The sequence below is a fragment of the Cheilinus undulatus genome, linkage group 18 (assembly GCF_018320785.1).
Source record: "Cheilinus undulatus linkage group 18, ASM1832078v1, whole genome shotgun sequence".
NCBI classification, from domain to species: Eukaryota; Metazoa; Chordata; class Actinopteri; order Labriformes; family Labridae; genus Cheilinus; species Cheilinus undulatus.
The window spans coordinates 4,328,655-4,355,011 of NC_054882.1; the positions used below are offsets into that span (position 1 = coordinate 4,328,655).

Genomic DNA, 26,357 nt, shown 5'->3' on the forward strand with positions numbered 1-26,357 from the left:
GAATTCTGAAAGTCAGGAGAAATTCTGATGAAGAGTCTGTGGAGGACGAAGGCCATGGGAGAGATTTCTGCTCTCTCTTTCTCCTCTTGTGACATATTCTGTCATTATCTGACTGGCTGGTTGACTTTTTCAGGATTTTTATTCTTAAAAAAGTAATTTTAACAAATAATATGTATTTTTCACTGAAAGTTATAGATGTCTTGGATTTTTTTTTTAATTATAGGAGAATCTTTTCAAAACTCCCATTATTAAATAAGCAAAATTCCTTAAAGATTCCCAAAACTTTTAAATGAAACTTTCTGAAATTCCAAAAATGTAAAAGCAAATCTAACCCAGAATTTCCAATTATATTCCCAAACATATACAAATAAATTCCCTAAATATTCCATAAAAGATTCATGTGTACATAAAAATGTGCACATAAATCTCCCCAGAATTTCTTTGAAAATTATGGAAAATTTTCAAAGAAATTCCCACTTAATATCTTAACACTCTATTTCCTTAAAAATTCCTGAAAATTTTTCAAGCACATTATTCAAATTGTTCAAGCAAGTTCCACCCAAAATTTGCTTTCATATTCCCAAAATTTCCAAACAAATTCCCACGCAATATCCTAACAAACTATTTCCTTAAAAAATTCCTAAAATTTTTCAAGCACATTCCTCAAATTGTTTAAGCAAATTCCACCCAAAATTTCCAAACAAATTCCCCCAAAATTCCATGGAAATTGTCTACATTTTCAAACATATTCCCCCAGGCATCTAAACAAACTCCTTTAATAATCCAAAATGAAAAATTCCTAAAATTTTTGCAGAACTGCAAAAGCAAATTCCACCCACAAATTTGAATCATATTCCCAAATGTTTTACAAATAATTCCTCCCAAAATTCTTTAAAAAAAAAAAAAAAACAGAAAGTTTTCCAAACAAATTCCCACTAAATATCCTAACAACTTCCCTAAATATTCCATAGGAATTCCTGAAAATTTTTAAGTGCATTCCTCAAAAATGCAAAGGCAAATTCCACCCAAAAATCTATTTACATTCCCCAAACAAATGCCCTGAAAAATTCCAATAAAAAAAATCAAAACATTTTCAAGCAAATCCTTCAAAATGTGAATGCAAACTCCACCCACAATTTTCAATCATATTTCCATAAATTCCCTGAAGTATTCCCCAAAAATTCAGGAACATTTCTGAAAGTTTTTGGAGGAAATTATCCCAAAATTTCCAAATTCCCCCCAAATTACAAATCATTTACCCAAATTCCTTCCAAAATAAAACAAATTCGAAGCAGCCCCTTCCCCAAAAAAATTCAAATCAAACATTCCAGAATATATAATCATTTCCCCCCAAAATTCCATCAAAGTTCCTAAATATTTTAAAGCACATTCCCACAATAATCCAAGAAAATTAATTAAACTTTTCTGGAAATTCCATAGAAGTTACAGAGCTGGATTCCATAGATGATCAGGAAAGCCAACATGTCATGTCCTCATGTGTTCATGCCAGGTCTCAGGATGTTAGATAAAAGGACCTGGACTATTCAAAACCAGGACATATTAGTCATACATTAATATTTTCAGGACTCGGGGCACAGATTATAAAAACGGGGACGGTCCTGGTCAAACCAGGACGTTTGGTCATCTCCGTCAAAAACTGTCCAACATGCTTTTGAAGCTTGCTGTCAGATATTCTTTGGAGTTTGAAGCAGTTGTTCTTGTTTTTATTCGCTGTTCCACCCAGAGGGAGTCTGTCAAAGGAGATTTTGTCATCTTCACCTCGGACATATTGACAGGGACAACACTCACTCTTATATAACATAGATCCCCCTCCCCAAAAACACTGATGTATAAAGGTCTGAGCATGACCTTAAAACCAGGCTCCTCTTATACCTCTAGATCAAACTGTGGTCCAGGTTGTAGCGAGCTCAGATCCAGCCCAGTCCATCCTGAGCTTGTTTAATCAGACTTAATGTGTAATTATCGTCTCGTCTGACATCAGCTCGGAGTAATAAAGTTTTGAGTTAATGTTATGTCCCTAGCTGGAGATCATGACGCAAACTATCCTCTCATTTTGTTGATTTCTATCGGACATCGTGCCGTTTTGCCCATAAAGAGCTGCAGAATCCCACATTCCTCCAACTACCTCAGCAAAATTGAATAATCAGTGTCACATATATCACAGCTCAGGGTCAATAGCAGCCATTCTCAGAGCCATTCACATTTTTCTCCTCCTTATCAACGCTCTCTCTCACTCTCTTTCTGTGTGCATGTTTATTCCATTTCCACAGCTCATCTGCTGCTTCTGTTTTCTCCATGCCTTCCTCCCTCCTCCTCCTCTTTGCTCTTTTTCACAGCTCTGTTGTTAGCTGAGGGTAAGTCGTCCACTCCTCCTCTCAGCATCTCTACTGACGTTTCCCTCCGTGTTTGCTGTGATTTTATGATCTTCCCTGAATGTAAACGTCATGATTGCATGATGTGGAGTCATGATTTTATCTGCTGATATCAGATTTTTAGTCGGCACTGTTGAATGAAGAATTTACAGCATGGCAACCACAGTGTGAGTCAAAGATAACAACCGTGTGGTTTATGGATAGTTGAAATTTTAAAGCTTGGGGTTGGCAGTTTCATCCAATAACATCTCTGTCTTTTGGGTAACATGAGTGACTATATTTTGACAGAGTTCAGAGCTTCAGGGGGGTAACCAATCAGCAACATCCTGTCTCACATTTTACACTTACACTGTGTTATCTCAAGCTGGCATAAGATGGAAATCACTTAAGAGCACTTCAGAGTAGTTAGAAACCAAGGTTAAGGTGTGTTCTCTCTCCTCTAAGTTTAAAATCTGTAATAACAGCAACATGAAGCGACTGTACTCTGTCAGCGTATGTGCAGCTTTAACATGAGCCGCAGCAACTCATATTACAATGGCCAGAACAACTGTTTAAAGGTGTTTGAACTCATCACTCACTTATTTTAAGTCCCTGATAATTCAAGGAAGCGGCTGTGGGTTTAGTGAGGTCAGCTACAAAGAGTGACAGCCAGGCTGACTGGAAACGCAGTGGATGCTTCAAAAGTTCAAGGGATACTTCAACATTTTAGCAAATTTGCCCATTGCCATAATCCCTATACTCTTAGTAATAGGTTCGTTACCTTTATTTGTCGGTGTAAACTGTTTTTAGATTGGCGGGGCTGAGATGCGAGCTGCTCAGCTAACGCCATGGAGACATATATTTCCGGCTTTCTCTCATCAAACTCATCAAATACACAATCCAACAACCCCAAAATGCTCTTGTGGTCAAGTCGTGACCTGCACATACACCACGCTATGAAATAATAATGTATAATTATGTAACATTACGATACATGAAGCAAATACTCGGAACTACTTTCTTGAGTAAACCACTGGGCGGAGTGACACAGTGTGCACCTCAGGCAGTGCCGTATCAGGGCCTCCGACTCTCTTCTTCCAAAACCTGCAACTCTTCTTCTGTGTGTTCTGGCTTAAATAAATACAGGTGTGGTTCTTGGTTGGTTAAAAAAAATCATCCTCGTTGTCCATCACAAAGTCAGCCATGATCAGACTCCGGCTTCTTCTCAAGTTTTGTTGAAGGAAGTACCTGCACTAAACATGTGCTTTTGAAATCACTCCGCCCAGCAGCCATGTCTGGAGTGTAGTTCTGGCTTTGCATTTTCCTCTAAAACAACTCTGTCTCATAATGTCACGTGATTATCTAATAGCGTGGTGAATGTGCAAGTCACAACTTGTCCACAAAAGTTTTGGAGTTGTTGGATTGTATATTTGATGAGTTTGATGAGAGAAAGCCGGAAATATATGTCTCCGTAGCGTTAGCTGAGCAGCTCGCATCTCAGCCCTGCCAATCTAAAAACAGCTTGCACCGATAACTAAAGGAAATGAACCTATTACTTAGACTACAGGGATTATGGCAATGAGCGAATTTGCCAAAATGTTGAAGTATCCCTTTAAATCAATAATAAACTGTCGTTCTAAAGTCACGAAGCACCAAGCCAAACACCAAGCTTCAATTAAACTAGTTACCAAAGAGTCTGGCACAGCTGAAAACCCAGGTTATGCTCACGTTAGTTCAGCAGACCAAGGCAGGCAAATTTTTTATGAAAAAATCTGTAGTTGTTGTTTTGCACCAGTGCTTTAAAAGAATAGCTACAGATGTATTGCATTTGGCAGATTTACCTACAGTGGAGAGATACCATGAATTTTTAATGTCCGACAAAAACTAAATTACATTTTAGTCTAATTTTAGTCACCTTGACAAAAACTATACTTACTTTTAGTCAGTTTTAGTAATCAAAGATCCATTTTTGGATAGTCTTAGTCTAGTCCTCATAAAAAGCTAGGTTGTAGAGGGACATTTTTAGTCACAGTTTTAGTCAAAAACATTAACACTAGGCGATTGCATCAGATGGCTTGCAAAAGCTCGGTTCCAATGTGGCTAATTTGCTATGCTAGTTTGTAAACTTTGAATGAACCGGTCTGACTGAGTAAAATATAGCGAATTTTGACATACGTCCGTACATGTTAGACCCAGAGGCTGATGCTGATAGTTTGGAGAGAGAGGGGGAAGAAAACCAGCAGCAGCAGCGAAGGACAGAGCAGGACGTATCTGTTTGGTAAGTATTACTGTGTTACTAAATGGCTAAATGGCTGAAAGGCCTTGTGGGGGCGGTCTGTTCCGCTTTGCCGGCAGCACGGACGAACCAGTCAGGAGATCTTATCGCGATGACCTCATCAGTTGTTCCATCAAAATCTCGTCTTGGGAAGATCTCGGAGAGATTCCCAACGAACTGTTTTCATCAGTTTCTACTAATTCCAAGATTTCTGCCAAATGCGTTTATCTTGCAGTTTGAAAATTTGTGAAGTATGGAACCCAACATTGTGACTTTATATTTATGTTTTAAAAACAGGAAAAGTATAATACCCCCTCTTTAGAGAAAAAAAAACAAAATAAAGACAGAGTGCAGAATCATTGCAGACACTTTTTCTGGTTATTTAAAGGTAAATCAGAAATGTTCATACAGGAATATCTTGTTTTGTTTTGCCCTTTCATTAAGCTGGAGTATTTTTTCTTTTCATTTCTTGCAGGGTTGTTATCACTTTATTTCATCATTAAAATTAGACATTGTAATACGGGACTGTGACTCTCTTTAAAGTCAGCCCCAAGCAACCTTTCTTAGAACTGCAGTTCTGTTTCTTGTGTTGAATGCCGACTCTTTTATCGCCTTTTATTTCTAACAAACACACTCTCTCCGGCTCTTAATGATTGATTTCCAAGCTAATCAGAAGATTAATTAATCATAAATCCATAAATTAAACTCTCCAGTCGAGAACAAGGTACAGACACTTGATAACCATCAGAAGATAAAAACCTCCTGCTCCCAAATTAGAAATTTAATTACCTTTTGTGTGATTGTGTTATTATTATTTTCCTCTTCCTTGTCAGGGAAATTTGTGTCATGTCGCGGATGCGGCTCCGAGCAGGAACGGCAGGGTAATCAAATTTTAAACACGACCAAAGAAATCCTGTCAAGACTTGAGGGTACACTCTTTCTTGGGTGTGTAATTGATTTAGCTTAAAAGTGTGTGTGCTGGCACTCGTGCTCTGCTGGTGTATTATGCATGCCGGTGTGTGGGTGTGGGTGTGTGTGAGAGTGTGAGAGAGAGAGAGGGAGAGCATGCCGGGGCCCCCACCTATCACGGGGACTTGGCTGTGATCTTTAATGGCAGCGTTAATATTTAATGGTAAGCGTGTTGTCAGCAGAGAGCAGCAGGCAGGCTCTCAGGACTCGTATAAAGGACGACAAGGTCTCTGCACCAGGTGGCTCAGTGGGGGAGTTGTTCTCAGAGCCGGATGAGAGGCCTTTGGACGCCTGGATCGCTCCTTCTTGATCGAGTTTGACAGCACAGAATTGATGTTATGGCGCTCTTTGTAGTGTGCAGTGGTGCACTCAGGAGATCTGTGAAGCACCGCGGCTTCTTTCTACAGCAGAGCCACGCAGGACGAGTGATAGACAGAGAAGGAGTGAACCGGTCCAAGGAGAGACAGAGAAGTCGGTTACAGCGAGAAAGGAAGGAAATAAAACTTTAAAACGGTAGTGACATTGAATAGAGGGCCTTTAAAGTTCCTAATTTGTCACATCTTTATGGAAATGAGCGTTAATGATGCATTTAAAAGGTGGAAGGAAACCTCAGTCGTACAATACTTTAGCCAAAGTTCCTCCAGACTTTTACTGGAGAATACCAGCAATGTGTGAGCTCCAACATAGTCTAGTCTTTCTGACTTTAGGTGTTAAACCAGCTGAGATAGTTCCAATGTTGGCAAATGTGCAGCTGCATCAATAGACAGTCGCTGGGTTTCCATTACACTTGGAAATGCACAAAATCGAAATAGCGCAATAAAAAACTGGTAATGGAAACACCTGAATTTCGAAAAAAACTAAAATATCACTAAAAAGTTTTTACGCTTTCATGAGGAGGTTTTTCCAGGCGTTTTGAAATAGAAATATATCGCAAAAGTGTAATGGAAATACTTTCCGCATTTACAAGTCACGGGACGTGACGTACGGTGTCACATGACCAGTCACTCCGAGACAACATGGTACAGTACATATAGACAGAAGAAAAGACGACTTTTCTTAACATCATACTTTTACCCTTATACTTGGCTTTTGTCATACATACAGACTTTACCTCTGAACTGTCATCCGTTGCCTTCGTCTTTTGTTCAAAACTATCAAGGCAACCACTGTAGATGTAACCAAAACCGTACCAACACGCAACAGGTTTTGAGCATCAAGCTTCCCTGTAGCGGATTCATGCGAGATGAGATTTTACGAGAATTGCGAGGCCTAAGCCCAAAACTCCCTTCAATGGAAACGCATTCAAAGCGCATTGTACTTAATCGAATTTAAGAAATATCGCTTTTATTTTGCGAAAAACTGTAATGGAAACCCAGCTATTGATTTTTGCACTGGCAGCGCACACAACCTCAGTTTTAGTGCAACTCTCACTGCCCGAAGATGCAAATAACTCGCTCCACTCACACACCAGATTGCATGTATGTAAGTGCACAAAAGACACAAGAGGGGAGGGGCTTCCTTCTCCCGCATCTAGCATTTCAGTCAGATTCAACAAACATGCCTGAACTTGACTACCCTGAGAGGACTGCTGCTTCGTGTCTGCTGTGGAAAGCCCAGAAGACAGAGAGGCAGCCTTAACCGGGTCTGTCAGTTTTTTCAGAAGCGCACACTCGAGTAGGGAAGGAAAGATGAGCTTGCCTGACTGCTTTATACTAACTCAGGCAATGCTAACCATGCTGCTAACATGACATAATAGATGACAGATGACTTTCTGTCTTGTTCCCATTTTATTCCTGAGTTGGTAGAACAGGCACATTGTGTTGTAGAGCTGGAGTAGCCACAGACAGACTCCACAAGTCTCTCCTCCATTCCCTGGTTGAGCAACCCCCCCCCCCATACTGGTCCTCAAGAGATCTTCCTGTCATCACCTGAGGATCTCCATGCTGATTGGCCATCATTGTGCAAGTGATTCTGATGAGTTCTGATTTTTCAACTCTCATGAATAAGTAAATGACCAGCCTTAGCTAAAGCTACTGTAGCTAAAGTAAGCCAGCATTCATGTAACTCCTTCTAAAACAGGTCTAGTTTTATCAAACATAGCACAATGTTATGTGGCTAAGATAGCTTTATAGGGGGTACGCAGATGGCTTAGTGGTTTAAGGCGCACCAAATTACACGGGCAGCCCAGGTTCGAATCCAGCCTGTGGTCCTTTGCCGTATGTCTCATCCCTGTTTTCGAGTCTATCCACTGTCCTCCATGATCTAACAAAGGCATGAAAAGGCCCAAAAATAAATCTTAAAAACAATATATAGACAGCTAGGTTAGCTTTGTAGCTATGCTTTCTACAACGCTAATGTAGTTACATTTGCTTTAGCCTTAGCTACGTTAGCTGTGTTAAAGTGTTTTCATAGATGAGCTTTTTTTCCTGTCAGCAGACTTTATTAATTGATTTGTAAGTTGTTCAGATTTGGTGTTTTACTTTCCAACTTCTGGTATCCTTACCCCTACCTTATTCGTTACCCTAACTAGAAGTTTGATTGTAATTTGACCATTTTAGCCATAGACTGTAGAAAGAATTGGACAAACCCCGTGTGACGTCAGTCGTCTGCTTACAATAGGCGGACTCAAACGGCTCTTAAATCAATCCGTGGAGGACTGAAGGGTGCCACTTGGTTTTAGCGTGTATTTCCGGCATCTCAGTGTCGCGGTCTGCATGGGATCTGTCTTTAACAAAACAACACATGTGCCGTTTATGGCTTTTAGTCATATGACCAATGTGGAGGCCACGAGGGCAAAAAGAGCTTAGAACTAGAGCAGCATGATCGGCATTTTACTCTCCAACTTTTCAAAATGACAAGTTTACATCACAGGACAACTGCAGACAAACTGAGAAATTAAACTAAGTTTTGTCACATTGGACCCTATCCAGCACCAAGGAAACTTTTCAAACTAAAAACAGCAGAAAGTCCTAGCTAGGAGTTAGCTTCGGTGATGTTTACATACAGGTGTAATAGGTCAACTCAGAGTTTTGAAGTCTGAGGAGTAAGGTGATAACGCCTTAGACCACCGGGTGTGTGGGAGGTAGGTAGAGTCGTCGTCCTGCAATCAGAAGGTCGTGGGTCGATCCCCAGCTCCTGCAATCACATGGTGACGTGTCCTTTAGCAAGACACTTAACCTCAGTTTACTCCCACTGCTTCATCGGTGGCGTGTAAAAGCATACGGATGGGTTTGAATGGGATTAGCTGATACTGGTGGCCAATTCTCCATAGAAAACTCTGCTTTCAGTGTGTGAATGTGGAGTGAACAGGTGATGTAAAAGTGCTTTGAGTAGACTAGACTAGAAAAGCACTATACAAGCTCTAGTTCAGTGGCCTTTTACCGTGGAGGATGCTGAGGTGGAGGAGGGTTGATTCAGGGCAGAGCTGGCGATTGCAGAGCAGAGGGGCAGACTAAATCTTGCAGGTTACACTGATCAGATGTTTGTCAGATGATTTTATTAGGATGCATGTCAGGTGTGAAATAAGCATGTTTGAGATGTCTGCAATAAAAACACAGTGTATTAATCAATAAATGATGCCAGAATGTTTGAATAAGCTGCTAAATATTTGGCTTAAACAGAAGAAAAGCAGGATTTCAGTGATAGCCATCTCAAACACTAGTAATAACTGGGACAATGAGTGTGCATGTGTTTTGGATAAATCCATTTATAAAATTAACGATTTTGTGAGGACTTTCATTGGCGATGCTTAAAAAAGCAGTCCTCATGACTAATAAGACCTTGGGAGTCCTTGGTCTAACACTATTTCATTCTGGATTTGTTAAATAAAGTTTAATGGGGATCAGAAAAGTCAAATATCCTTCCATTTTCTTGGTTTTTATTGGAAATTGACCCTTAATTAACCCCAATCGTGCCTTATGCCTGTTAAAAAATGGCAAAATACGGCCCACTCTCTCAACCATAATAATCAGTGCCACGTGTTTTACACTGCAACCACACAACATATTCCTCATCCAGACACAATTCCTCTGACATAAATGGTTCAGACACAAATCTCCACTATGAAAATAAACTAACTAAAAGAGGGGGAAAGGATTTTTTAGGGCTTGAGGGTCTTTACAAGTCATTATGTCCAAAACATTTGGATTGAAGTAAAAGAAAAGAGGGTTAAAAGGCAAGACAAGTTTGTCATACACAAAGCAATTTAAAGAGCTTTTGAGTTAAAAAGAAAGCACTCATTACAGCAGTACATACTCTAGTGAGAAATTTATAAGCAGGTTTTTATTCATCCAAACAGGAAGTAGAATACCCTTATTCTTAGACAGTTAAAATTCCAAAATAAAGTATAACAAAGAGCAGTTCGTAAAAAATCTGTCAGTATTAGTAAAGAATAGTAAAGAAAGTCTCTGAACGTGATGTAACTGTTGTCACATTAACCTGGAGCCATTGGACGTCAGTCATTTTGTACATGCACTCCTGCATATGTCTGAATGTAGAGCAGCGTTAAACCATGTATTTGTCAGAATAAAGACTTTAAAGCTGTCTCCAGGCTCCAAGAGATTAAAGGCCGGCTCAGACTGTGTTTGGCCTTTAATGAGTCACCATGTCAGACGAGGCAACAAAAATCTTGCCCCTCACACACCGGCAATGATGCAGTAGAATCCTGACAAAGTTCTGCAGTTTTCACCCATTTTTGCCTCTTTTTACCCATTTTTGCTACATTTTAACTCCGTCTTATCACTTTCTATCTGCCCAAATAATAACCATGTTTCACTATTTTTATGCCTATTTTTGCCACTTTCACCCTAATTTTTGCCTCTTTAAACCCATTTTTGCCATTTTGAACCCAATTCTGCTACTTTTAAATCCCAGTTCTCCCCACCTTTTCCACCCATTTTTGCAATTTTTAACCCATTTTATTTCTGCATTTAAGAAAAGGGGTTTACATTTTTATTGTTCACTGTAGCATAAATGCACAAAAGTATCGGTTGCTTTGATAATAGGAGTATTATTCAGGTAAAATAATTAAAATATGGATATCACAGCTTAACTTAATGATGGACCTTGATTACTCTGACCTCCATGGGCCCCTCCACTTTGGCTGGGCCCCAGAAATTTCTCCCTGTTATCCCTCCTTATAGGTAGCCTTGTGCACAGATCCCGTACTTATCCTACGTTGTACGTTTTAAACACTGCAGATGCATTAAACACAAAATATGCTCAAATTTGCCTGTTTATAATGAAGGATTTACACTGATGTTTGCCTTACGTGTGTTTTTGTGATCAAGCATGCAAGAGTGTATAACCTTAGCATAACAAAGCTGTAAATCCACAGAGACAGAGGCAGCATATATGCATTCTACCTCCTCGTTTTCCTCATTGCACTGATTGGATGTGACCGCTGTTTCTCACAGGCTGAATCTAAACCAAACTGTGACTCTTCAGAACATCAGAAGTTTGAATAAATTGTGTTTCCACTGAGCCAACCTTGTGTTGATTTGTTTGTGTGCTGTGAAGTACAACACAACATGCTAATCATCCTGCCTGCCATCTTTCTCTCTCTGACTCCTCTGCGCTGTGCTCTCTCTCGCCCTCGCCGCTCAGATGTTCCAGAGAGGAAGCTGACATCAGACGAGGAGGAAGCCAGGCGCATCGCCGAGATGGGGAAGCCGGTGCTGGGGGAACACTCCAAGCTGGAAGTCATTATCGAGGAATCATACGAGTTTAAGGTGGGAAGGGTTACTCATCAAACAGCGGCCTGATTATTCCAGATGTTCCCCATGAACAGACACAGCCTCTGTCTCAGCTGCCTCAGAGAACAGATACGTGGGTCTAATTTTAGCACGCCGCTCTTCAGAGGCCTCCAAACCCACAGGGATGCATTTCTGGAGGAGATTTTATATGCATCCTTTAACCTCCCCAACCAAAAACACCATATTTGTTTCTGCTGTCATGCATCACATGGAGTTCTCTTTACTGCACTGCCATCATGTGGTGGAAGCATGTAGTTTTATTCAAGGCAGCCTTCAATCCTGCTAGTTAACGGCACTCTCCTCAGCACCACTCAGAACCTCTACTGAATGCAGATATATATTTTTTTACATTTTAAGTTTCTCTGCCTTATTAGTGGTGTTGCTTCCATGTTTCCAGTATATTCTTTTTTAATTCCATGCTTATTTTGTGCATTAACAGAGCACAGTGGACAAGCTGATCAAGAAGACCAACCTGGCTCTGGTGGTGGGAACCAACTCATGGAGAGACCAGTTTATGGAGGCCATCACAGTCAGTGCAGGTAATGTAATGATGAAGAGAAGACCAGGCCTTAGTCACCAGACATTTAGGCTTTTCAGGACAAAAATATTTAGCCACCGGGCCAGTACACCAACAGGGACAGTGATGACATTGTATTCAAGTACATGTACTTTAATATGGAGTTGGCCCCCAGCTGTAACAGCCTCCACTCTTCCTGGAATGCTTTCTAGATTGTTTCTGTGGGAATGTGTGCCCATTCATTCTACAGAGCACTGATCATCAACTGGCAGCCTGAGCTTCCTGTCTGGCCCCTGAAAGATCATTAAAACTAGAACAGGAGGAAAAGAAGATTTTAAGAGTATGCTTTGGCTTTAAATGTCTGCAACTGTTAAATCCATCCCACAAAAAACATTGAAATAGTTTTAGAACAACTTACCATTTGATCTATTTTAACTGAAATTTATTGTCACAATTAGTAGATATTTTAAAAAGGGTTCAGGTTGGCAGAAGTGCTGCAAAAATTGGCAGGAAAAAAATTGTAAAAAGAGGTTAAAATATGAAAAAAATTGGTGAAAGAGGAAAAAGGGGCAAAGGGTATCAAAAATGGTTACAAATGACAAAAAATAGTGCAAGAAAGTAATGAAACAGGGTTGAAAAGTTGCAAAAATAGAAAAAAATTACAAAAATTGATAATAGAGTGGCACAAGGGGGATAAAACATGCAGGAAAAGTGGTTTAAAGGGGGTTAAAATCTTTCAAAAATTGGTTGAAAGAGGCAATAAGGGGCAAAAAGTATCAACAATGGGTTAAAAGTGGGAAAAATGCTTTTAAAGTTGCAGAAAATGTAATAAAAGGGGTTAAAAAGTAGCAAAAATAGAAGAAAAGTGGCAAAAATGGATAAAAGAGTGGCACAAAGGGGATAAAACATGCAGGAAAAGTGGTTAAAAAGGGGTTAAAATCATCCAGAAATTGGGTTAAAGAGGTAAAACATATCAAAAATGGGTTAAAAGTGTAAAAAATGGTTTCATATTCGTGCCAAATGACAATTAGGGAGGGCCATTCTCTTGGATTTCATGGGTCCTGTTGTCAGGCCTGTCTCCTTGTGTCCTGCTGCATGATAGATAATGGGGATGGATCTCACTGGTAATGACTAGAGATGTTCTGGAGTTTAAAGGAAAATACAAATACTATTACACTAATATTTCAATCAGACCAAAATGTTCATTTAATCTTTGTGTATCCGAAAGTCCGGCCCCCAGAGTTTCTGTTGAGACTAAATCTGGCCCTTGTGCAGATGTACTTGATGACCCCTGCTATAGAGCATTTATGAGGTCTGGCTCTGATGTTGGACCAGAAGACCTGGCTCACAATCTCTGTTCCAGTTCATCCGAAAGGTGCTGGATGGGGTTGAGATCAGGGCTTTGTGCCGGCCAGTCATCACTGAACTCATCAAACCATGTCTTTACAGTCCTTCTTTGTGCACTGGGGGACAAAGTAAGGACTGTTGCTGCACACTTGGAAGCATAGCAGGGTCCAAAATGTCTTGGTATGCTGAAGCATTAAGATTGGCCTTCACTGGAGATAAGTGGTCTGAAAACTGCCCCATTCCACTACCCCTCCTCCACCAAACTTCACAGTCAGGCAGGTAATGTTCTCCCCATAACCACCAAACCCAGACGCACCCATCTGGTATTTGATAGTTTTCATCAGGACTGAAGAAGATTAAAGATTCAACCCCAAATGTTGGAAAAAGATCTATATAATATTTTCACAAAAATATTCAGAAGTAGACATTTTTGTCCCTAATAGCTTGAACTCATTCAAGCTCACCAGCATCAATAGTTGCTGAAGTTCATTATTGTCATTTCCCTTACGTGAATAAACCTGTAAATATTTTCATGCTTTTTCTATCAAAGATATGCAAGTAGACGCCTTAGGACACAGTTTTTAGGCACTTCCTGTCACATGAAGTTGTTGAATTTATGATTAATTTTATCAGGAGCAGAGCAGCTATAAAAACCCTCATCAAAACACTTATTTAACACTGAAATTCTCACACTGCTAATTATTTGGTGATTACCAAGATTGAAAAACTTAGATTTAGAAGTGTTAGATAATTTATCTTGTTTTAAAAGTTAATATCTTATTTTTAGTGTGTAACTTGTAACGACTTACTTATTTCTAGATTTAACAGTCTTATTTCAAGCTATCTGAATAAGTCAAATTATCTTGTTGCATGGACAGAATGTTTTACTAGTTTTGAGTACCTTTCTTCTCAGATTTAGTGTTTTTATCTTAAATTAAGACCACCTTTTTTTTGCAGTGTATTCTTATTCTTTTTATTATTATTATTATTATTATTATTATTATTATAAACATACCCCAAAATATTATAAAAATTTATTGTTATTATTATTTGTTTGTGCCTTCTGGTAACAGTAGTTATTCTGCATTCAAATAAGATTTTCTAGACATGAATCACAAAAAAAGAACATAAATATGTGCATATAATACTGAGAAAACTTTTGGCCCAAATGGGTTAAAAGAAAGTGAATTTATACCGTGTTTTATAGACCCAAAATTTGAAAATTATCAAGAAGTAAAGCCGAATCAAAACAAACATTAGATTTGCAGAAACAGTCATAAAAAATGAAAATGACTCATCAAGTCAAAAATGTCCATAATGATAGCAGAATGTTTCTGTGCAATCGTAATAACTTTGACATTTTACCTTTAGATTCAAGTCAAACTGACATCTATACGTGATTCCTGGTTAAAATTATGAATGTAAATTTTGTTTATTTCTGTATAATTGTTCAGATTTAACCTCTTCATACACAACAGCCACTCTTTATTGTTTGCACTGTGAGAAATAAAACTCACATTTCTTCCAGTTTCTTCATGCAATCCAATATAAACACGTTATCTTGGTTAGAACTTATACAACTGAACTTTTATTTGATATCAAATGTGTTTACGTATGTTGCAGGAGCTGTGGATTTTCACTATTAATTCTAAATATGTGAACTTCCATCCATTATCTATACGGCTTGTCCAGGGTCACAGGGGGTTGGTGCAGATCTCAGCTGACACTGGGCGACAGGCAGGTACACCTCGGTCTGAGCTCCAGACAGGACTGAAATATGCAGACAGACAACCTACAGGCAATTTAGGTCACCAATTAAGCTGACGATCATGTCTTTGGACTGTCGAGTTCCTGGAGAGAGCCCATGATGATGTGTTAAATGTTAGTCAGCTTTAAAAGTCCTGAGTGGTAAACGGTTAACCCTTTAGTTACAGCTAGGCTAGCAGTTTCCCTCTATTTCCAGTTGTTATGCTAAGCTGAGCTAACCTTGACTTTCAGACAGTCCCTGCTCCACAAACAGATGTAAGATCAATCTTCAACTCTCAGCAGATTGAATGTCATCATCTCAAACTATCGCCGACTTCAGCCCAAAAATATTCCTGTCAGTGCGAGCCTTCAGAAAGTGCCATTATCAGAGAGAGCCGGGCTCCTGCCGCTCTGTAATAATCTCATGTTTGAACCAGAGGAGACTCATCCATCATGTCAGGTCACAGCAGCATCAGATCAGCCTGCAGTGCAGCTGTCGCTCCGTCCAACGCAGCCACAACCAGCGTGAAGAGAAGGCCCAGCTTCGCCACTCTGCTGCTGAAATATTTAATCCAGCCTCTGCTCTTTACTTTTTCATAACCGGCTGAAAAAGCAGGGAGGCAGGCGGCTCACATGGCCTGACACTTTGAATCAGCATGGTGTTTCCGCTGTCTGCTGAGCTTCCTGTGGACGCCCCGTCCTCCACCTGAGGAGGCTGACCACTCACATTTAGCTGTGAGAGGGTGACACTTTATACAGAGGAGCTCACAGTGAGGCAGTTTCTTACTCTCACTTAACTTTGGCAGAACACAAAGTTACTCTACAGACTGGAAATGTGACCTTTAAGTCAGTTTCCTTCCTCTCCCTTAGAGCCTTCACTTACTTGTATCTGTGAAAAATGGAGCCAAGCCTCCACGGGACTCACATGAGGAAAAACAGATATACTGCTGTCAAAAATTAATGTTAATTTGAACTGATTTCATTATTTAAATCACAAGTGAGGCTGCATAAGTGCCCTGATACTTCTTAATGAGGAAGCGTTTAACTCAGAGTGTCTGAATCTAAATTTTCTCTAATAGTAGAGGAAAAAGGATCAAAAATACCAATTTAGATTAAAGCAGATGAGAAAATGACACTGCTTGTTTCTTCATTTTGTGTGTGGATGGATTTATTTTTGAGCCCTTACTAAGACAGTTTATAAAGTGCCTATATAAAGCATCCTGCCTTGGATTTTTTACCCTTTCATTGAAGTAATGTCACTTAAACAGAAATATGTAATATAAAATCAGTGATGGCATTAATATTCACCCCTATTCAATCAGTATTTAGTGGATGCACCTCTGGCTGCAATCACATAGCCTGTGTGGATAGGTCTTAACCAGGCTTGCACCTCCATTCTTCTTTGCAAAACTCTAACCCATCTCCACACAGGATCTCTGTGAACTCTAGTCCAGATTGAGAATTTGAGTTTTCTGTGACAGTGTCTTTCTCTGCTCTGACTGGTGAAGAACCCGGCCAACAGTTGTTGTCTGCAGAGTCTCTCCATCTCAGCTGCTGAAGCTTGGAACTCCTTCAGAGTAGTCATAGGAGTCTTGGTGGCCTCTCACTGCCACCCCAAAGGCAATTGCAATATTCAGACAGTTTTAGAATGACTTGACATTTGATCTGTTTTTACAGAGATTCCCTTGTCAGCCATTATTAGTAAATATATATATATATATATATATATATATAGCCTTATATATTTATGCAACAATCCTTCATAAAGCCCAGATCAGTGGAGGGCTGCAGTGATGGTTGTCCTTCTGAAACTCTAACCCATCTCCACACAGGATCTCTGGAGCTCAGTCAGAGTGACCATCAGATTCTTGGTCCTCTCTCTTGATAAAGCCCTTCCTTCTAAGGCTGGGTGTCCAGCTTTTGGAAGAGTCCTGGTTTTGCCCAGTTTTCCCCTAGACCACTGATCAGCAACTGGCAGCCCAGGGGCCAAATCAGGCCCCCCAGAGCTTCCTGTCTGGCACCCGGAAGATAATTAGATTCAGAAAAGCATGAAAAAAAGATGTCGTGGTTTTAAGAGTATATTTAGCTTTAAATGTCTGCAGCTGTTAAATCCACCCCAAAGGCAATTAATATTCAGACAGTTTTAGAATGACTTGACATTTGATCTGTTTTTACAGAGATTCCCTTGTCAGCCATTATTAGTAAATATATATATATATATATATATATATATATTTATAAACAATGTGTTAAAACTGGCAGAAATGTCCAGATAAAGTGGTGAAAAGGAGTTAGAGAGTGGCAAAAGCAGAAAAGTGGGTTAAAGAGTGATTAAATAGCAAAAATGGGTTAAAAGTGGCACAAAATGTTGCAAAAATGGCAGAATGAAGCAGTGAAGTAGTGAAAGTGTTAAACACGAGTTCATATTGGTGCTCAGTCATAATAGTTGAGGGCCAGTTCTCTGGGATTTTCAGGAGCCCAGCCAACTCTGTGGGCATGCCGGTCTCCTTGGGGTCTACAGTATTATAGATCAGGATAGATCTCACTGGTAATGCCTAAAAATGTCCTGCGTTTTGAAAGAAAATACTAATAAAATAATATGTTAATCAGAACAAAATATAGATTTAATTCTGGCCCCCAGAGACTCTGTCAAGACTAAATCTGGCCCTTGTGCAAATGTACTTGATGACCCCTGCCCTAGACCGTTGCTCTTGGGAACCTTCAGTGCAGCAGAATTTTTCTGTCACCGTCCCCAGATCTGTGCCTTGAATTTAATCGACTGTAACGTCAGGCTGCAACAAAACAAAACTGAAAAAGTTGAGAAGGTGATTACTGTCTGAATGCACATCTATAAACTACATCCAATGGAAGGCAGTCACATGAATCAGAGGACTCTTGTCTACGGGCAATTTAGACTCATTAATGCCCCTAAAAAGCATGCCAAAGAGAACTAATGCAAACTCCATACAGAAAAGCCCTGTCTGGCTGGGATTCAAACTACAAACCTTTCTGTGTAGCAGCAGTGCAAATCACTGCACATCTGTGAAATACCAGTTTCCTTTTTGCAGCTCATTTTTGATTAAAGAAAAGCTTTTTGTCTGCTTTAATTCAGTCTTTTCCTGTGTGCTCGCTCCATGTTTAAAACCTGCAGAATCACTTCAAACTGGGACAAAACATGAGAGCTGTTTACAAAGAAACCGAGCTAGTCAAAACTTCGATGTGAGCGTTTTTTTCCCCACAAGCTAAGTGTCAGAGAAATCAGGTTATGAGGTGCATTATTGAATCAGGTAGTGCATTTGTCATCTACAAACTGAAGCAGACTTAAAAGCATGTTCAGATTTGAAAGCCTTCTGTTTAAAGGAAAAAACTCTCCTCTCTTTGGATTAATTAAAAATGAGACGTTCCCTGTGGCGGAGTATTAATCTACTTGTGTATTTGTGTCACATTTAAAGCTGAATAGTCACAACAATAACCTCAGGCTGCAGTGATAAGATGTCTCACTGTGAAAAATAAGTCAATGTGCTTTTTTAAGTGGATCTTGTCCTCTTCCTCCCCCTCTCTGTCACCCTTTATCTCCTTCATCGATTCTTTATCTCGCCTACTTTTCTCTTTACTCTCAACTTTCTCTCCTTCATCCGTCTCACTTTTATTCTTCCTCTGTCATTTTCTGCTCTATTTTTTCTTAATCTGTCCTTTTTCTCTCCGCCTCTCCTCTTAATGTCTTCCTCCTCACATCAAACTTTCTCTCTTTATCTGTCTCTTCATCCTTCAATCTACCCCCAATCTTTCACGCACCCATCCCCCCCGCTCGGCTCCACTTCCACCCAGGAGACGAGGACGAGGACGACACGGGAGAAGAACGGCTGCCGTCCTGTTTCGACTACGTCATGCACTTCCTCACCGTCTTCTGGAAGGTCCTGTTCGCCTGCGTTCCTCCTACAGACTACCTGAATGGCTGGGCCTGCTTCTTTGTCTCCATCATCATCATCGGCCTGCTCACGGCCGTCATCGGTGACCTGGCGTCTCACTTCGGCTGCACCATTGGCCTCAAGGACTCAGTGACCGCTGTGGTGTTTGTGGCACTTGGTACCTCTGTCCCAGGTGAGTATAACAGTGGAAAAAAAAGATTTTTAAAGATATGAACATGTTTCAGTCAGGACCACTTTGTCAAGAAACCGCAAAGTTTTCAGTTCTGTTTACTAGCAGTTATTATTTAGCACTTACTGCTGTCATTTATATTTGGCGGTGTGGCTGGTCTGGGATCTCCCTGCTCTTCCAGAAGACTACGTGGAAAGCTTCAAGCAGGAACAGCACAAAAGCCAACAAGGAAAGCCTGAGGCAGCAAAAAAAGCCAGAGCAGAGCAGCCATCAGTGACAACACAGCATGATTTAAGTTAAATATAGCATAAAGGAGGAGCTGGGTGGAGGAGATGCAACTTGCAGAGCAAGCAGCAAACATAGCCGGGCTAGAGCAGTTTAAATAAGGCAGTATGAATGCTCTTAGCCAATTGCATGCCAAGAGAGAATTAGCTAGCCATTAGCTGATCTCAATAATATGTCAGCACTGGACCCCATAGCCTGCCTGAACTAACGCTATACGCTTAGTTTGTAGCATGAAAATCAGCCTCACAACATTTTCCAGTGTTTATTATATTTGACTTCATGTATTCTATTTTTTCTACTTTAATAGATGGAAAATATACAACTACCCGAGCCTCTGAGGCTCTTTCATACAGAAAACATGCTTCGTCATCGATATTGCCGCTTCTTATTTCCTCCAAACTGACATTTACACCCAACAGGAATTATGCGTCACAGAAACCTTGACTCAGTCAGCGTATTTGTTATTAAAGGTCCTTGTGCAGCATTAATAAATCATCACTTTCTCCTCTGTTTTGGAGAAAAATAGATAAATATTACACACAAATAAAACACAGGGAAAAAGGCCAGCGCTCACAGAGAAGTAGTTTGGCAGGAAACTGACAATTGGTGTCACTTTAACAGGAATTGTGGGAAATGAAGTGCTGATTTCGTGGCACTGAACAGAACTGAAAATAGGCTATCCCTGAGTATTTGATGGTCTTCTTTGCTTAACACAATAAATATAGGACTGAAAAAGTCCTCCTAGATCTCTCAAGGATATGCCAGGACTCAACATGACACAAGACGCACTGATACAGTCGGGTAGGACACGATAGAAGACACCGGAACAAAGCCCAACACAACATGATATGATAGAGTATTGGATGGAACAAGAAGACACTGTTCAATAAACAAGATTACAAAGAAAACAATATGGCATTACTAAATATGATAGGAGACACTGCGATATATGATACGCTATGATAGAACACAGCAGGGTATGACGAGACAGGACATGCTACTGTATGATTTAACATGACACATCAAGACATGAAAAGGCACAATGCAGAGTAATATGATTCCATATGTTACAACGTGGCATAGCATAATACAGAACGAATAAATATCATCTTGGTGAATACTCGACTCTGATTGGCTCTGGAAATTCCACTGCTGTCCATTAACTTCTGATATATGGACACCATTCAAACTTCACAAGTAGTTCTGGTCAAAAAATCATTACATTGTTCCAAATCGATGCGCAGCAGCCATTCACCGTAACCATAGCAACCTGAGACAGTCAGTTTCTGAGCAGTGAGTACAGCACCGCCAGCCTAAGGAGCCTGTGGACCGGCATCAACAGTCGCTTAACTGACATAAATAAAATGACAGACTCCAGGTTTAAGACCAGTAACGTAGGACGGTCTTGTTGTATGTCTTGTTTCTAGGCTCACCTTAACTCTGAGAGGTGTCGCTAAAACCTCACTTCCCTCCTGTTCTAACTGCTATAAACTATTGTCAGAAGATTCAAATAACATAAAGAAAAGAAAAGAAGACATTATTTCTCTGATAAACCGGCATGATAATATCTGATAAATATTGACGTGTCTGATTAACAGTCAGCATCTTCAGGGTCTGGACAGCTCCGTTTCACGTCTGGGACCTCGTAGTGCAGAAGGGGGAATTATTCTGTTTATTCAAACAGCTGGTCTGATAAAACTAAGCTTTCTATCAGAGGACTGTTCATGTTAACGTACAGGTTTACACAGATGACTCTCAGTCTCACTCGTCTTCATGTCTTTTTCATTGATAAATCCATTCAGAAAGTGGCTGAGCGGACTAGTTTTTTTTTCGTTTGGTTATGACTTCATATCTATGGCCCGCCCTATTTACTGAAGTACTGAATAACGTTTACATTCCCTAAGAACGTTATGGGATTGGACTGACTATTCCAGGTATCAGTCAAGCCCTCAGGCATTGCTGGGAGAAAGAAATTGTTTTAGTAAAACTTTCTACTTTTACAAAACGTATGAAATTATAAATTAGTAGTTTTATTGATAATTTCGTTGGCAAGTGACCATGGTATAAGATGACAAAGTGTCCAATTATCAGGGATTAATGGACTTTGCGGAGGCAACTGTCCTCTGCTGCAAGTCCAGGACACCTTTTAGAGAAAGAACAGGAAATTTCCATGAAGAAAAACACAAAAAAACATAAACACCATATGTGACCACTGTAAACAATCCCAAGCCACTTTGATTCTCATGTTTTGGGAATGTCCAGGTTATCTAAGTATTGGTTGTTGATATTTAAGATGCTTTCCAAAACTATAGGCAGAGTGTTAGAGCTCTCTGCATTCCCAGCCTTATTCGGTGCGGTGACACAAAATCTAGTCTCACAAAATCTCCTGTCCTTCGCTACACTAGTAGCCAGATGACAGATTTTGATTAGATGGAAAGACTGTAACCCTCCAATGTTCAGACAGTGGATCAGAGACATGCTTCATTTTATTAAATCAGAGAAGATTAGGTACACAGTCAGGGGGTCAGCTGACAAATTCTTAATGATATGGCAGCCTTTTCTGAGTAATGTCAATGTTTTAAGCTCTGATAACTTCGTGGATGAATAACCTTTGGTGTGCATGTATGTAATAAGAAGCTCTGAAAGAAACAACTGGAAGGATCCCTGAAATGTCCCTTTAAATGCTGTTTCTGCCCTGGAATGTGAAATGTGCTGCTTCAGACCCCCAAGCACTTGTTACTTTATCTATGTCTTTTTTTGTGTGTTCTTATTCATTTATGTACTTTATTTTATTTTGCCCTTTTTAATAATCTATTTAAGATAACTCGTCCTTGTTTCTCTTAACATTAAGTTGTATTCTTTTTGGATGCTATCAGGGTTGGAGTATTTTTTTCACTTCACCTGGAAATGTATTGATAAAAATTCATAAATAAACTTTGTTCAAAAAAAGAAAAACACAAAAAAAGACCTCAGTCTCAACGACAACTCCTGGTTAGCTTAAAAGCTAGCAGAAACGGGGGCTCACAGATAGCCTAGCGGTCTAAGGCGCTACCGATGCATGCATGCGGTAGCCTGACAAGCCAGATGGATTTGTTTTACACATCCATCTGGGAAAGCTTCAATAGGAAACGTTAGAGAAAAGTCAGAGGCTTTGAAAAAAACTTGGAGTGTGATTGGGTGAACATTCTGTCTGTCACATCTCTACGGGCCAATCAGACATAGCTGCTATCAAGCTCTGCATGCACAGCTACTGAGGATTAACGCGAAACATTGCAACAACAGACATGTCAGTACACGACTTTTGTTGTTTGTTTGTTTTTTTTTTTTAAGATTTATTTTCAGGCCTTTTCATGGATAGACTTGGAAACAGGGAAGAGAGTGGGGAGAGACATGCGGTAAAAGGCCACAGGCCAGATTCGAACCCGGGCCGCCTGCGTACATGGGCAGCGCCTTAAACCACTCAATCATCTGCGCTCCTGACTTTTGTCATTTTTAAAAAGAAAACAACTCACTGTTGTTCTTTGTTCTTCTTTTAACCAAGAAATGTCGTCAAGTTCTGATAAAACTGGCGCTTTAGCAGCATCCACGCTAATCTCTTCCTCCATAACTGCACCAGCTCTTGTTGCTGCTTGTTTATGTCACGACTCTGCTGCGCCTGAAAGTACTGCCCCTTCTCGCTGATTGATCCTGCCACTTTCTAACCGGGCCTAAACGGTTTAGATGGGAGCTTTGCAAGATGGATTGGCAAGTGAAAAACAAGGAAACGGGCGTATCCATCTGCTTTGCAAGGTTATGCACGTGGGCAGCCTGGGTTCAAATCCGACCTGTGGCCCTTTGCCTCATGTCTTCCCCCAATCGCCCTCCCATTTCCAACTCTATCCACTCCTCCTCTTTATAAAATAGGCCAAAAATAAACCTTAAAAAAAAAAACCCTGATCATGCCTAATGTGGTTGCTCACCACAGGGTTTTAAGTGAATATAGCCCTCTATAGCCTCCATTCATCTTTATATCTATTTTCTAGTTCAAAATGCTGCCATACTGCTCTGTTTATACAACATGCTAAACACTAAGCTGCTGCTAAGCTTCCTGTGTTTATGTCCGGTGAAGTGCAGTGAGGAAGCTCTGGCAGAAAGACAGAGACCATTTGCTAAAGCTACAGCAGCAACAGCCACAACAATCATCAACTCTTCTTGGAAATACCACAACCTAACCATCAATTAACCACCACAGCCTCATTAAAAGCCTCTTTACAATGCTGAGAACATGTCGAGTATTTGCTGGTTTGCACTAGAAGGATAGCATCCATGTGAAGGTCATTTATTCCAAATGCTTTTCTTTTTCTCCACAGACACCTTTGCCAGTAAGGTCTCAGCGGTCCAGGACACCTACGCCGATGCCTCAATCGGGAATGTGACCGGCAGCAACGCCGTCAACGTCTTCCTGGGAATCGGCATGGCGTGGTCGGTGGCGGCCATCTACTGGCAGATGAAAGGGAAGCCGTTCGTGGTGGAAGCTGGCTCGCTGGCGTTTTCCGTCACCCTCTTCACCATCTTCGCCTTCCTGGCCATCTCGGTGCTTCTTTACCGACGCAGGGCCCACATCGGAGGAGAACTGGGCGGGCCCCGGGGACACAGACTGGCCACGTCAGCCTTCTTTTTCGGCCTCTGGTTCCTTTATATCCTCTTCTCCAGCTTGGAGGCCTACTGTCATATAGAGGGCTTCTAAAGGGGAGACACAAGCAGGGGTTTCAAGTACAACTCCAGAGGTCAAAGGGTGAATTCTCACTGTGGAATTTGGTTCGGATTTGTTTGCTATGAAAGGACAGGAGAGGTAAACCCGGGGTTTTTCCCAGACACCTCCCTCCCTCTCCCTCTCTCTCTCCTTCAACCCCCTCTGTAAGGACGTTTGAGGTGTGTATACTGCCCTCTAGTGCCGACAGGCTGCGGGAGAGAGCCGTCCTGAGCCTGTGTGAGTGTGCTTACAGTTGGGATTGGGTTACCACCGAGTCCAGGAGATGCCGATGCCGGGTCGGTCCCGCATTCCACTGGAAGAGACTGCAGTCTTATACCCGGAGAGAGCTGAGTTAACCAGAGGTATATATTTTTCTCAACATCTGACGAGAACGACTTTTTTTAAAAAGTATTTTGAGGATAAAAACACGAAAAATAAACAACCAAAAAAATAACACACAAACACAAAGAAGAATAAAAGAACTATTTTCTGACGTACGTTAAGGATTTAACAAAAGATTCTATCATAAACGGGAATACGTTGTTGAGAGACACTGGGATGATTCATAGTATTTATTTTTATTTGCATAGTTTCCTAAGGAGCATTGCAGAGTTTTCAGATATCACACAGAGAAGAAGAAGAGGAGCGACAGTGACAGTTCATACTGGCGGATGGATCACTCAAACCGGTGAGGAGGACACAGTGAACATGGTCAAACTGCCCTGAACATTACTTCCGTACTCTCTACGTATCTATATATAATATATTTCCATATTTTCTGTATATTTTGAATATTTGTTTAAATGTGGTCACCTTCTGCTCTACAACAGAGGATTGCTGTGGCTAAGCGGGAGGGGAGGGGGGGTCAAACTATATACTGGAAGATGTCTTCACATTTCTAAAGGTTATGTATCTTGCCTAGGTAAAAGTATGTCATTGTATTTTATTTATTTACTGATGTCTTGGTCTCACTCGAGTTTTCACCTTTTCAATCAGAAAAAAGAGAAAAAAACAACAACGTGTTGCTGCAGAGGTAAATTCAGAGGTATTTTTTTACTGTTCCTTCCATGCACTTTGCTGTATAGTTCTATTTATGGAGACTTCTACTTGTACATGTGCAAAAGGCCAATGTTAAAGGTGTCACTATGGATTGAACAGAGTGCCTGTGGAGGAGAGACATCTGCTGCAGCGTCCCACACTGACGACCTCTCTGCTCGGATTAAAACTGAAGAGTTTCTTCGTAGATGGTGCAAATATGTTGTTTAAAGCTGCATTGGTAGGGTTTTTTGTCACTCGGAGGCAGTAGAATCAACTAAACTGACACATGAAATATAGATGGAGTCTTAGTGACTCATATCGTTTATTTCTGAAGCAAAATCTAAGTCATTATGGGCCCTGCTTATGCAAATGTATGCATAACTCTCAGCCTTAATACCATAAAACTTCTATTAACAGCCAAGGCTTTATCTCTTTAAATCTCTGCCATTATCCTGCCTTTATTTGAGATAGGCTTCTGTACAAAGCAGGCCTTTTAAAAACGTGCACAAAGTGGGAAAAAAGTAAATTTACACGAGGTTTTCTTTGATATAGGTTATTTTTTTTGGCTTTTTGCTTTGATTCAGAGAGGAAAGTGAGTGAAAAGAGGAGAAAATCACAGAGAGAGAGAGTGGGAGAAGGAGCCACAGGTTGGACTTGAACCTTGGCGGCTCACTTCGAGGACTGCAGCCTTTGTGTGTGGAGGGTGGTTTAATAACGAGGCCATCTGAGCCCCACCAGGAAAAATATTCCATAGCAATAACGAATAAATTACAAATACAAATCACTAATTTGATCATCTTTTATTAAAAGAAAAACAAAAAAGCCCATCTATGCCTGCCTCCAACTTTTCAGGGACAAGACAAAAAGACCCCGCTCATTTAACCACTAATGAGGCCGTGCTGACCAATGGGTGCAGGCAGTTTTACCTTAAGGCAGGGCTGTCCAACCCCAGCCAGTGGTTGATGTTTGCTTGGCCCACAGAAAATTCTAGAAACAAATGAAATATGGCCATCATTAGAAAGTTAAGCTTATGCTTAAATGTATTTAGTAGCTTCAGCACAAGGTGGTGCTACCATGCTAATTCAGTAAACAAACATTTTAACCAGAAGGATTTATTCGTTTTTTGTGACTAAATTCAGTTCAATTCAACTTTATTTATATAGCACATTTAAAATAACCACGGTTGACTAAAGTGCTTCACAGTATAAAAGCAAAACATTATACA

General features: G+C 40.4%; 1 protein-coding gene across 3 annotated transcripts in view; it reads left to right on the top strand.

Moving 5' to 3' along the window:
* Positions 1–24,890, top strand: part of slc8a3 (solute carrier family 8 member 3) — a 240,700-nt gene extending 215,810 nt beyond the window's left edge. For 2 of the 3 annotated variants that reach the window (XM_041812574.1, XM_041812575.1), the window contains exons 4-8: positions 2,358–2,375; positions 11,221–11,345; positions 11,809–11,908; positions 18,811–19,080; positions 23,712–24,890. In XM_041812574.1, coding sequence (XP_041668508.1) covers positions 2,358–2,375; positions 11,221–11,345; positions 11,809–11,908; positions 18,811–19,080; positions 23,712–24,088 — 890 coding nt within the window. In that variant the 3' untranslated portion in view covers positions 24,089–24,890. The remainder of the gene's footprint in view (positions 1–2,357; positions 2,376–11,220; positions 11,346–11,808; positions 11,909–18,810; positions 19,081–23,711) is intronic. The other variant, XM_041812577.1, reaches the window with a different exon arrangement.
* Positions 24,891–26,357: the final 1,467 nt, after the last annotated feature.